This window comes from Crocodylus siamensis, chromosome 4 (assembly GCF_052110815.1).
Source record: "Crocodylus siamensis isolate JL-2025a chromosome 4, ASM5211081v1, whole genome shotgun sequence".
NCBI lineage: Eukaryota > Metazoa > Chordata > Crocodylia > Crocodylidae > Crocodylus > Crocodylus siamensis.
Window position 1 is genome coordinate 200,104,519 of NC_143398.1, and position 14,441 is coordinate 200,118,959.

General features: G+C 39.1%; 1 protein-coding gene across 5 annotated transcripts in view; it reads right to left on the minus strand.

Moving 5' to 3' along the window:
* Positions 1 to 2,021: 2,021 nt before the first annotated feature.
* The window catches only part of OSBPL6 (oxysterol binding protein like 6), a 227,190-nt gene continuing 214,770 nt past the window's right edge, over positions 2,022 to 14,441 (minus strand). For all 5 annotated transcript variants that reach the window (XM_090045367.1, XM_090045369.1, XM_090045371.1 and 2 more), the window contains one exon: positions 2,022 to 14,341. In XM_090045367.1, the coding sequence (XP_089901493.1) occupies positions 14,233 to 14,341 (109 nt within the window). In that variant the 3' untranslated portion in view covers positions 2,022 to 14,232. The remainder of the gene's footprint in view (positions 14,342 to 14,441) is intronic.

Here is a 14,441-nt window from a genome sequence, read left to right on the forward strand (position 1 = left end):
TTAATTAGGCAGCATTGTGCTATTGTCCAAAATTAGGAAGATGAAAACCACCCTTTTCAATTGATAGTTGCATCTTTGTTAATGAAAATTGAGCCCTTATATCCTCTCCTGATAAAAATCAACTGTTTAGTAGGTTTCTATCAATGAGTTGATTTTATCAAAATAGGATTGAGGAATTACAACAGGTTGGTTACATAATAAATTACATGAGGTAACACATTAATTAAAAAATTACTAACACGGCCCCCAAAGATAGTAGCAGACTATTCCACTTGTTCACATCCTGTAATGTAACACTGAGTATTCTGAAAGTTTTGGCAAACAGTAGTATTAAACATTCTTAGATATTTTAAAGCCCAAATAATTTCTGATTACCATTGAAATTGTCATTTGCTAAACGCATCCTTTGTTATAATAGTGTATATTACAAGTAACTCAGATTTAGCCCAACACATTTTATAACCAGACAGACTGCTAAAATTTTTGATAAATGATAAGAGACCAGGAACTGGTCTCAGGCAGTTATGGCTGCTTTTAAAGTTCAGAAAATTAAAATCAAGCCTCAAATAAGCTAACAGAGATTCAAAGGGTAAATCCTTGTCTAGATGTGTTAGGTGACTTACAGGCAGCCAAAAATTCCTTGCACACTATAGCATACTTCTGATTTTGTACCTACAATCCTAACAGCTTTTCTGTGGGCAGCTACATTAGCTGAGTTGGAATGACATCTTGTCTCTTCCCACACTGTCTCACTTCACTGCACCAGAGGGCATATATGTTTGTGGCTTAAAGGAGGTTCCATCCATCTCTTGGATAGATTACACATTAAAAATAAAATAAGTTTCATGCTTAAGTAACAGTCCTGAGGCTGAGTCAGGTAATTCTACAACAGCATAGCAAGGAAGTTTTAATGATCCTGTATCACATTAAGCCCAAAGGTTATTTTTTCAATCAATCAAGTCAACGTGACAGGTGACTTTTTACACTTAGCTTGTGCCCAGCATTTTTGCTGAGTTACAATCACCAAGTAGAGAAAAATGTTGTTGAAAGACATTTTGGGCCAGATTCTGAGATCTCAACTAAGCTATCATGAACACTGAGATGCTCCACTGAAGTAACGGACTTAACTGAGAGCATGCTCCAAGCACACAACTAAGCCTAAGGCACCTACTTAGATGAGTATAGATGTGTACTCTGCAGCATAAAAGTAGTATTGAAAGGCATAGAGAAAAAGGATTTTGTCCTCATTCTCTGGTGTTTCCAACCAGGCAGTACTCCAGCCTGTTTTAACATTTTACTTTTTATAAGGCCAAGAAACAACCAAATGCCTTACATCCTCTGAAACTAATTCTTCTTGTTTTCTGCAAACAGAACATTTTAGAGCCTGACAAATTCCAAAGCCAAATGTAATGGATTTACTTCGTGCTGTTCATCTTGCTCCTTCTGCAAGAATATGCCAAGTGATCGTGAATGTGTTTTCATTAAACTATCTTTAGTTATCACAGAGAACACCTTAAACTGCCATATACCTATATTTTCCCATAAAAATTTAGACACGTTTACAAATTTCAAAAACAAACCATGAGATCCCCCTAACCATATGGAATACAAAACTATGATAAACATCCATCAGATGTAACAAAAAGATATAGCCAGACGCGCCAACTGAAAAACCCCAAGTTGCTAGGTCAGCTTTAAAGGAGCAGCACCAGAATGGCATGCCAGGGGAACGCTCCTTTATAAAGAGAATCCTGCAGTGGAAAATGTTAGTTGGGTGCAGGGGGTTATTAAGGAGGGTGCTTGTGGAAAAAGGCTGCTTTAGCGTTATGACTGCCAGAACCATGCTATTCTCTAAATCGCTTTCATTTTTTTAATTTGGCAGGTAAGAATCTGTACGGCGCATGCTTTGAGATGCAGGACAGAGTTCATCAATAAATTCCAGCAAGCATGTACATAGTTGCTTTATGAATCATATTCTGAAATGGTTCTTCTACAAATAAATCAAACCACAGAAGTTACAGTAGTTTAAACAGTGTACATTGAGATTTATTAGAACAAGCACTAATAGCAGCAGTGTACAGAGTGATGGAGACAATGTACTGTATGCACTGAACAATAAGAATTATACAATTGCACTTCTTCAGAGATCTATTAGAAAATGCTTTTCAGTAAACAGTTTCCCAAATCTAGCATTGTTTCAACTTGCCTCTGAGGGAAAAAAAAATACAAAAAAATATGCTTTTTTTTTGGTAAGGCATTAGCAACATTCATTGGCAGGCTAAACACATCATTTGTACATGCATTATCCAATTACATTGCAACAGGTAAAAGAGCATCATGTTTCCTCAAAAAATTAGAACTTACTTACATTGTGATTTCTAACATAATATGCAGTTCAATCAGGCTCAGCCTGAAGGAAATTGATGGACCTTTTGTTACACTTTAGCACATGATGTAAACTACAGAATAACCATATTCACTTCAATTTCCTAACAAAAGTTGTAAGACTTTCCCTTTCACTTGGGATGATGATAAGGGCATTGTGTACATTAAATACCTTAGTGATATAAAACCTACACTTCAGATTAAATTTCCCTTGCTTAAAGTATTCCCTCCCTCCTCCAGCCAACAGCAGGTTTCCATTCCCAGTCCAGATAATATATTGAACTGCCACTACTTCTGTTATTTAATGCACTAGATGTGGAGATCCTAAGTGCTTTTCTGGATTCAGGATAACTACTCCAGTGTAGTCAGAGAGAACTAACTGCACTAGGACAAGCCTTAGAGTAAATGTAGTGTAACATGGGGCACTCACACAAGTCCTTTACAGCTTGTCCCTGGCTGACAAACAGGTCCCATCTAAAAAGTTAGCCAGAGAGCTTTATATACAGCAAAAGCAATTCTATATGTACTTGAGCCTAAGAGGAGAGAGGGGAGGCACTTTCTTTCATTTAATATGACCCTCCTGGCTGAGGGCAGGAGTATGCCTCTCGATGGGCCTTGGAATAAGCTGCCTCAGGTTAACAATGCTAAATAGAATCTCCTAGTTTTGCCTTCATATGTTAAACTTCTCCAGGGTGGAGCTGCCCTGGGGAAAAGTTACAGAGAGCAGATAGAGACTGTGGATGGTTTTATGGTCAGGTTTGCAAGAATGCCATCTGAATTGATAGATCCAAATAGACATTTCACTTTCAACCACTCTCCCAAATTCATTTGTAGCTGAAATTTACTGGCAGGGAAGCTAACTATTTCCCAACATACCACAGGGCCTAGAATTATATTTTGAAATGCAACATGGTCAAAGGAGCAAAGGGAGGTTGGTATACAGGACTGACCTGCAAACAGTAAAACCTACTAACTTCACACCTGTGAGTAGTCCCTTTGACTTCAATGGCATGTGTGTTATGTTTGCATATTTAGTCCTGAATGAGCACTTCAGGCCCCAAATGTGATGCATGTTTAAAGTATAAATTACATCAGGAGGCTCATGAAAACACATGCAGGTGTTCCAAAAGCATTTTAGTTCATGAAGCTTTAAAAACACAGCCTGATGGTTATCTAGTACATTATGTTGGCTTGTTATGAATGTCATTGTTGAGTCTTTACCTTTGGAACAGTAATTAACATTTGCATTTTTCTACTTGACTTCAATGAAGCTATTTATAATGTATAAATTAAGCAAGCATACATCTGCAGGATCAAGCCAAAGTAGATAAAATGGGGGAGGGAGGGACAAGGAACCTACACCTTTATAAATAGATATTGACTGTTAACTCCCGAACTTTTAAAAAGAAATGCCATTTTTCTAAGACTACTTATATTATTCCACAACTTTTTATAGTGACTGGAATATATTTATGCACATAATTATGCTCAGTATTTGAAGAGAAAGGAAATGTAAAGAACCAGGGAACACATTAATTAAGAGTAAATATTTATCTCAGAAGGCCCCAAACCTACAAATACTTAAGCAAATCAATGAGTACTCACAGAACTGCAGCCAGAATCAGGATTACAAAGATAAACACTGCACTATTTTGTATAGTTTTGTAGATTTTGAAACAAAAGCTAAGATTTGCAACTAAAATGCATTTTCTACTGAAATGTTTGGAATATGCACCACTGATACAGCACTGTTCATTCACATTCTTAGTAGTTCCCCTCTCACTCATTTCTTCTCTTGCTCCTTTTGGAAGCCCATAATGACTCCTAAACATAAAAGGAAGAGCAATGTGTAGGTGTTTCAATATTACGGTGCTCTGAGTATTTTCCATCTGCAACACCAGGAACCTAGGCAACGGTACATAAAAATGCTCTTTGCTTTCCTCCCTCCACCCTCAGGTAGCAGTTTCTCTATTGCTTTCATGTCAACAGCATAGTTCCTGTCTAGTGTGCGAAGGCACAGACACTTTGTAACTACAGTTTCTGATTTCTAGCTAGAACACTAATTATATGCATGCTATGAAAAAAGCAACACTAACCTCCTATATGTAAGGTTCCAAGGGAGCAACTATATTATCTGTTTTTAATTTTTGATATTTAAAGAAAAAAGTTATGAACGGATTTTAACTTTAAGTTTCTAAGTGGGACAACAGTATAATCACAGTGGAAGGATTCTTTCATTACAAAGAAATTGATGAGAAAAATCAATACAACATTTACATGCAGCAGTGAGTTTACATCTTGATCTACAAAGAAAAAATATTTGTGAGATTTTTGGTCAGACAATGAGCACAGTGACATGAGCAATAAGCAGTCTTCCTTTTATTTACACTTTCACTTTCTAATCTGCTAAAGATTTTATATGGAATTATTTTTCTTTGCAACTCTGTAAGGTGTTAGCAAACATAATAGTCCAGTGAGGCAATGCAGACTGATTATCAATCTGACTAAATGCAAAGCAGATTGAGGAGCTACAATATACACCCTAATTAAGAATATTATATAATCTGGTTTATAACTGCATGCCCAAAAGATTGAGCAAAGCACATATATTCAGTATGCTGGGGCTGAATACATTTTGCATACAAGTTTTGGCATGTGATGCTGTATCACAAAAAAGCAGTGTGAAGTTGTTCCTTATTCTTAGTGACCTAGTGACAAGTGGGAGAATATAGAATTCACTACTGCCAACATATATGAATAATATATGTTACTGCAAATAAATATTTTATGCAAAGAAAAGCAGAAAGACACTAAAAAGACACACTTCTTGCCACACTATGACAAGAATAACAAAAAATACCTACCAGGACAAATTTCTAATATAGATTTAGCAAAGCGATAAATTAGATCACTACAGCAGTATAATTAATTTTATCATGGCTTTGTAAGTGCTAAGTAAGGACATCTTCCTCTGAAAAGTTGCAGTGGCAGTAAAAGAGCAGCAAGATCAGTTAACACTAAGCATTACTCTGAAGGACAAGATTTGGAACATCAGATTTAAGAGCTGTATTTTCCACTTCTGTACATAGCTGTAAATTATGTCAAAAAGTAGCAGCATAACAGATCCAGAGAAGGTTACTGATGTTTTGTTTCAGCCTAAATGTGAAGTCTTAGAAAAGTCTTACTTAAAATTCAAAGTGCCTAGTTTTGAACTATGGGCACTGAGAATTAGAAAGGCTTAAAACACTAGTTGCAAAATGTAGGTCCATTTATTATGTTCTGAGAGTCTAAAGATTGTTTTTTTTTTTAATTCAATTCAACCTCACAAGTAAGCAGTCCTTACTGAGGAATCCATGTGTGGAGAAAAAAAAAATAGTTCAGAAATACTTATTAAGGAGTGAACATAAGTAAATTAGTGTATTAATTTAAGCAGAGCTTTTCTTTAATGTATTAAACTAGGTGGGATTTAATAGCAGGCTTCCTCTTTCCTGATATATTTCCTAAATAATACTCTCAACTTTCCTTTAAATGGCTGAACCAAGGAGGAATGCCCTTGTTAAAATATCCTGTTTATAGGATCAAGTCTAAAAAAAGTTGCTAAGAGAGAGAGTCAGCCAAACTAAGAAATATCCCAAGAATTCCTGTCCTTTTTTTTTTTTTTTATTAGTGGGGGGGGAAGAGGGGAGAGAGATTCAGAAGAAGCAAAATCAGAATTATAAATAGGCACTTTTACACTACTTTTCAATAAACTAATACATTCCCTGAAAAGGCATAATACATATAGTCCACGTTGTACATTATGACTTTCCCAGTTTCATTATTTAGGAAAAACAACACTCCTTTCCAACGCAGCAAATATGCAACTGGCACATCCTGTCTATCTTTACTTTTGTTATAAAAGAGACAAAGGCTAAGTGCAGAAATTCAGAGGCATTAAGGGGAAGTTAAATGGCTGCCTGATATCATGTAAGTCAGAATGGAGGGTGCTAGCTGGGGGGGCTGGAAGTCAAGCAGGCTGGAGGGGATCAGGGGTCCATCAGGGGCTGGGAGGAGGTGCAACCCATGGGTGGGGTAGGGGGGCAAGCATGACCCACAGGTGGGGTGGGGGTGGGCATGGGCAGCATGACCCATGAGTAGGGTAGGGGGCAGATACAACCCATGAGAGGTAGGGGGAGCAGGCTTGACTGACAGGTGGGATGCAGGGGGCAGGTGCGACCTGTGGGTAGGGTGGGGGGGCAGGCATGCACAACCTGTGAAAGGTGGGGGGGCAGGTGCAGCCCACAAGTGGGGTGGGGTCCCACCCCAACGAACCTATACCCCCATCCCTCCTGCCCCTTTCCCCACCACTGGGACTTACTTGCTCAGCTCCAGCAGCGGTGAACACTGATAAAAGTGGCTGCATCTGGAGCGACTTGTGAGATGGGGGTCAAAAGCACTGGCTGGGGGGGTGGGGGGGGAGCAAGGGGCTGGGGGGCAAAAATTAGACCAGTGTGGGGGAAGGGGGAATGAAAAGAGCAGCCCCGGAGCTGGCGCCAGTCTCTGGGTTTTCCCAGCACTTGGGCTGCACAGAGGAAGTAGATAGAAGTTCCATGCACTAGTTTGACCTAAATCAAATTTGTATGCTGCTACATAGATCTAGATTTATCTTAAATCAGATTCTGCAACTTTTAGACTGTTCAGTTATAGGTTTAGACTGATTGCCAGCCAATGAGACTGAGCCTATAGGTGTCACATCAGCACTGGAATGAGGTAAGTTTAAATCAGGTGGCCATTCTGAACCCAATTCAACTTCCCACATGTCTGTACTTAGCCAGATCCACTCATACCCACATAACTAATTGTAGGCATATTTTTCCTACTCCTCCAACTCTGTAGGAAAATAAAGGAATGTTGTTCACTTAATCACATGCTGAAATTGGTTGAACCACAAATGCAATAAAATTCTCTTCTAATGTAACAAAACATTAATGAAAAAATCTGTTAATGTCTCCTTTTTTTGAAGGGGTCTGTCACAGACTGCAAATGGAGACCAAACATTTTAAAAATCAGAGATGTTGTTATAAAACCACAAAAACTGACAAATAGACAAACAAATCACCTACAAACTACCTTTAACTCTCTTTTTTGAACCTCACTAGATTTCATATCAAAGAATCCCTTTTAAGCAGGTTGTATAAAACAGTCTGGGACTTAGTGAACTGCATAAGGAAAATATAAATGAGGGTAATGTGCATCACATATTGCTTTACACTCTCTGATTTAAAGAGTAGGGGAAATGTTTATTCTTGTAGGTAGTTCCTTAATATTTATACAAAAACAAAATCAAACTTCCTTCACTTGATTATTTATTTGACTGAACTACTTATTTTAATTATCAAACATTCAATTGTACAACTTTCATTAAGGAGGCATACATCCTATTTTGAGGTTGGCTCAGTGAAGGTATCTTAGTCAAAAATTACTAAAACCTTTAATAGGATACTGTACCTACCTGCTTTTCAGTCAAACTTGAATCATGAAATAGAATATCTAGTTTAAAATATTATGCACGTTGCCTTTTCCACACTAAAGTGAATATATTGCACAAGTTCAACAGAACATAATAAATAGCATGAAGATAATTTATAACTTTTTAGAGTATCTTCACACTAAATGTACCAAGTAACAAAATCTCTTAAAATTTAGATTCTTTTTAATAAAAGGAGCTAGACTGGTCTAAATAATTTAGATAAAATGCCCACCTAGAATAAGATTATAAAAGTTTCATGACTTTCAATCCACAAAATAATGAAGCAGCCAGGGGAAGCAAGACTGGCCATGGAAACACAGTCATGGTGAGGGAAAACCATAAAGAGCTCATTGGAAGTGGAGTAGATGTTATAGGTCTCTCTCTGCTTTTGTTCTACCTAGCCATTAATATAGTTTAATACGGCCCTTCCGCAGATACAACGATTATTTTTGGACTATGAACATTTTAAGACAGAATTAACTTCTGCAGAGCCCGGTATTCTCAGGTATATAAACATTCCTGTCTTAAATATTTCCTCTCCTCTGCTTTATCTGCTGATTCTGGAGGACTTGGCATTGTTGTTGGCTCCTAAAAATGATCAAAATCAAGCAATCTCAAAAAGCATCCTTGCTTGAGGGACAAAAATGAATCTCTCTCATATCACATTCATCATGGTGGTCAAGTGAAGGTTGTCACTGGGTCCAAAGTTCCCGCTCAGGAGAAAAGAGAAGCAACAGACACCCAGGCACAAAAAGATTTAAATCCATTGTACATCCTTTCCTCACTCACACACCCCACATAGAGAAGTTAGTACCAAGCCATGAAAAACTGATGAGCCTTCATAGCTCTCACCAGCAGAAGATCTATGTTTTCTATTTCCCACGGCAGATGGTGGGTATATCCTAATCCCCTCCATGAAACAGAATTTCATCTCCTGTCTGATACAGAGTAGAGAGGGAAAAAAACCAGGTAAGTAGGCTTGGCAAAGTAGGAGGTGAAATTATTTTGACACTAAACAAATACTCACAATTTTGGGTAGATTTAGTAAATAACAGCACCTGTTTCCCTGATCATTATTTTCACTAATTATAAAATGTTTAAGGTAACTATTTCACATACTACACAGCTTGACACTTACAATTTCATAACAGAGAACCAGAAATATTTTAACATTTTTCTGCACTAGTTCAATAGCGTGATAAGTAATTAAGAGAGATAAATGAATGGAGTTGGTTTTCTTATGAGGCCATTCAGAAATACTGGTAGTGTAGCTTGATTGGGAACAGTACATTTCTAAGTTTTCTAATTCAGGTTTGTTTGCAAAATATTTTTTTGTTTGGGCCATCCTCATCAACCTTGGATCTATCCTCGATGCTGAAGAACTGCTGTCAAGGATAGATCCAAGGCTAGTGAGGACAGTGCTGTAACAGGCCCCAGTTTTGACTGGGCACATAAGTAGTGAGGTCTTTGAGCTCACCTGCTTACACTGTGGCTCTGGAACTGAACGGATGAACTCCACTGCTGCTCCCCTACACCCTTTGTATGAAACCAGGATAGCCCAGAGCTGTGTGACATGGTGGGCATCCCCCCATGGCTTGATCTGTCTGAGGTGTAACTGGGACAGTTCAAGTCTCGCTGCTTTTTCCCCACTGTCCCTTGTTGAACCAGGATGATCAGTGGGACCTGGCAGGAAGAGGAAGAGGGAGCATTCCTCATAGCTTGACCCCTTCCATAGATACCTGGGATGGGTCCAGCCACGGGGGAATGTCCCCAGCCTTTGCATAGCCTTGTGTCGTCCTTGTTCTGTACAAGAAGCAGCGGACATTCTTCTTGCCTAGAACTGGGGTGACAGTAACAGACCAGTCAGGATTTTCACATGGCAGCCAGCATTGTGAGCACAGCCATTTGCCTGCAGGCAGAAACCATGTCCTATCCTCCTGCAGGTGGCTGCAGGCTATGTTTGTCAGTGCTGTGTTTGTCAGCATAATTTTATTTTCTGTCTGCTCTGGAATTTGTCAGGAGCCCAGCATGGCAGTCATGGCCACAAGGACAGCCCTAGTTCACCTAGCAGGGGGTGCAGGGCGAGGGGGCAGTGCAGTGTGCCCTGGGATGCTGGACGACCCTCTCACTCTATAAACAACATACCACACATTCAAACTAAAGAGCAATACAAATGAGCCACAAAAATGAGTAACAGCTTTGAGGCTGGTTTGCCATCTTTATCACATAAGAAATTGCTTGAACATGTGGCATGTTACAATTTACCATGCAATAAATGCAATGTCTGCCAGAGGCCATACCAAGCCTTTACTCAAAAACATCCCCCTTCTGCTATCACCAGTGCAGCACCTTTATTGTTAGCAATGTGGGACATGTAAGTATAGCTTATTCTTCAAACTGTCAATTTGTGTAAACAAATTTGTATTATTTCTACTAATTACTTAAGATATATCTTAGAATAAGATAGATTTAGGAAAAATAAAGACTATACAATTAAATTCTGGCTCCAGTTAAGTTGATGAGAATTTTACCATTGACTTAAATAGAGTCAGAATTTCACCCTACGGACTTTTTTCATAGTATCATAGCTGTTAGGGTCGGAAGGGACCTCAATAGATCATTGAGTCTGACCCCTGCCGTGGGCAGGAAAGAGCACTGGGGTCATATTACTCCAGTCAGGTGCTTGTCCAGTCTCCTCTTAATGACCCCCAAGGTAGAGGAGAGCACCACCTCTCTTGGAAGCCCATTCCGGATTCTGGCAACCCTTACCATAAAGAAGTTCTTCCTGATGTCCAACTTAAATCTGCTGTCTGTCAGTTTGTGGCCATTGTTCCACATTATTCTAAGGGGTGCCTGGTAAACAGAGCAATTTGTAAAAAGACACAAGATCCCCTCTCAGCCTTCTCTTGCAAAGGCTGAAGAGATCCAGGTACCTCAGTCTCTCCTCACAGGGCCTTACCTGCAGGCCCCTAACCATAAGTGGCACTCCTCTGCACCCTCTCAAGGTTATCCAGATCTCTTGAAGTGCAGAGCCCAGAACTGGATACAGTACTCCAACTGCGGCCTGACAAATGCCACAGAGGAGAAGTATCCACCTCCCTGGACCTGTTCATGATGCACTCTGCATGACAGCTTTACTGATCAACTTGTCACATTGATGGGTCATACTCATCTTGAAGTCAACTATGACTCCTAGATCCCTTTCTGCCGCTGTGCTGCTGAGAAGGTCTATATGTGTGAGAAGGTGCTGCTGGGACGCCTATAGGTGTGTTGGCGATTCCTTCACCCTAGATGCAGCACTTTGCACTTGTCTTTGTTGAACTGCACCCTAGTCTTTTCTGCCCATTTTTCCAACCATCCAGGTCCACCTGGATTTGATCCCTTCCCACTAGTGTGTTTACTTTACCCCATAATTTCATGTCATCCATGATTTTGGACAGAATGTTCTCCACACCCTCATCCAAGTTGCTGATGAAGACATTCAATAGCACAGGTCCAAGAAACGAGCATTGGGGGACCCCTCTGCCCACATCTTTTCACCCTAAAGGACTATGGACTTGCACATAGATATGTATACTCAAGTGAGTAATCATCTTTAAAGTCAACAGGATGGCTCCCACAAGTAAAGTCACTTGTCTGTGTTTGAAGAACTGGGGCCTTGACTAGATAATGGGGCACAGTTATTTTGTGGAGTGATCCTGTGGCCCTTTTTCAGGCAAAATTTTAATTAAATCACTGAGAAGTTCTCGCTAAGGAACAACCGCTGGGAGAAAACTTGTTACAAGTGTATGTTAATAAAAGTGTGCCATTTAAAATTACTTTCAAAAAATAAAAGTTTCAGCTGGAGCTCTCAAATCTGTCATCTGCTAATCTTTAGGGAGCACTACATTTTGCCATACATCACAAAAATTGACATGCATGAAAAGCTGATGCCTGAAGTTATGCCCTAAAAGTAAAATCTAATTTTCAAAGAGACCAAGAACTCACCACTTGTGTTTCTGTTAATCAAGATACCAGTCATGCACACTCAGTCCTTACTATCAGGAGGTGCAAACAGAGATTAGGGGCACAAAATAGGCAAGTGAATATTACCCTATAGAGGGAAACTGACAAAGAATAATTCATTGCCATTTTGAACACTATGTTCCTCATTTATTTATAGTATACTGCTACTAAAGTGAATTGGATAAAGTTAGCTCAATGACATTACAGAGAAGTTACATGGTGGCATGGAGAGAAAAAGAATTTGATCTTTCAGAACTACTTTAAAAACTCACGCGGCACCAGGTGCACAGCTGCCCTGTTGCTTCTCTCAGAAAATAATGGGCCAGACCTGCTCTGCAGAACCTTTGCTATGGCCGGCAGAGGCATGGCTTCCATGGCACTTCACAGCAGGGACTTTGCCAGCGTTCTACCAGTCATATGCCTGGAGCTTTGGCGGAGGGGGAGCTCTCCCTGCACCATGCCACTCCACAGCCAGGTGGCACAGAGATGGAGGTACCTGGGTCCCAGGGTATGCCTGTCTCAGAGCTGGGTCATTCCAGCCCCCTGCTGGGAAACACTGCCGACCCCTGGTATATAAAGTAATCCCAGTAATCTGATCAGCAGAAATGCAGGAGAACCATGGATATGCCCTAGGGCTCACACAGAGTTCCAATGTTAACCACTACAGCAGTTCTCTTTGTAGGATCAACTGTAGGATTATATTTTAAGCTTCAAAATTGGATTTTATATTATTTTTCTCTTAAAAATTAAATTCAATAGGTCTACTATGTATGCTGCACATACATGTACAGTTTTCAGGGAGAAAGATATATAGATATGCATACACATGCATAGAATCCTAACCCGTTACAAGTGTTTATTGAAGACTAGGTCCTACCATATGGAATGCAATTTTTTTATCTAATAAACCCTTTTTTTTAAGTAAGACTTGCCCTACAGTTTAGAATTTCAGTCTTTTCAGACAGAAAGTGCCCATCCTCCTCCCATACACATTAACTGTGGCATAGCAACATTGTAGAGACTTGTTCCTTAATCAAAAATATAGAATCACTTTATGAAAAATTGTAAAATATAATCTTGCATAAAAGCTATTTTGACAACCTAAGAACAAGCTACTGGGCAGCAAATATGGTTGCTTCAGCCCGGCCCCACTAACAAATTCAACTAAGAAGGCAGGGGGATCATTTGCACAGGCAAACAGTGCAGTAAAAGAGGCAGTATGAGTGACAGACAGCGACAGGTTACAGTACTATTCAGTCTCTGGAGTGAAGCCAGAGACTCTCCTATGGAACCTCTCTGTGCTTTTAACACTGTTGCAGAGCTTCAGGGAATTCTAATTGTATAAACAGTTATGGGGAAATGAGACAAAGAGCAAACCTATGTCAAATCAGTGGTGCATGAGATGCATATATTTTAGCATTAGCTATTTAGAATATGAATTTCTGGACTAGCAACACAGACACATTTACCAAAATTTCCCAAAATTAGCTAGTTCCTTTTTTTATTTTCAGACTGATTATACAACCAGTTTCCCAAAGCTAAAGCATGTACAGTAGATTACTTTCCCCTGTATTCCATTTAGGTGTTTGTTTTTTAAAACAAGACATATTCTCCAACATCTATAATATGAATAAAATCCTAACACTTTAAAAATCTGCCCTTCACACAAGCCTAACAATACAAATTTAAATGACTTATTGTACATCTTCATGTTTTTTTTAAGGCATGGACAATGGCATATGAATGGGAACAGCTTCCAGAAAAGCATTATGTCTTTTTGACCAGGCCAGCCTAAGCACATCACATCAAAGGACTAACCTGAAGTCAGAAATGAGAGACTGTTGTGACTCGAGAGTTTTACCAAAATAAGTTACAACAAAATGGATTTTTGCTTTTTCTTCCCTTAATTCCTTTCTTTTTCAACCCCCTCCCCACACTGCCCCATCCTATCCCCCATTACTCTTAACTTCTTTTTAAAGCACCGGTTGCAGTTTTGTGTTGTACTATTACTTCAGAATGACTATGGATAATTTATCTGCTTCTTGTGTTCTTCATTTTCAGTGTATGAACATTAAAAGTTTTTTTTGTTTTTTTTTTTGTTTGCTTGTTTTTTTGTGTGTTTTTTTAATGGCTGCTGCAAAATTAAAAGGATCCAAAAGTGGTCAGGGGCCTGATCTAATGCACTTTTGAAAGTCCTTTATAAAGATGAATATAAAAAGCAAATGGTAGGTTTTGTGTAGACCCACAAACCACACTTAGCTATAAGAAACATATTGTGCATAGTTATTTTTTTCTTCAGAGAGTGATATGTTTACCAGATCTACATTCTAGGTTTACCAGAGTACTGGGGTTTCTATTTTACTAAAGCCAGGATCCTTTCGTAGTTCCCAATAGGTGTCATTAGAAACCCAGGCTTCTCTTTGATTGGCATCGTTAACTTTTCTGCAAAAGGTAAAAAAAAACAACAACAAGAAAACAGACAAAAATAAAAGAATATGCAAAAGGTCTTAATAAAAATGATTTCATATTTTAAAAGAACAAA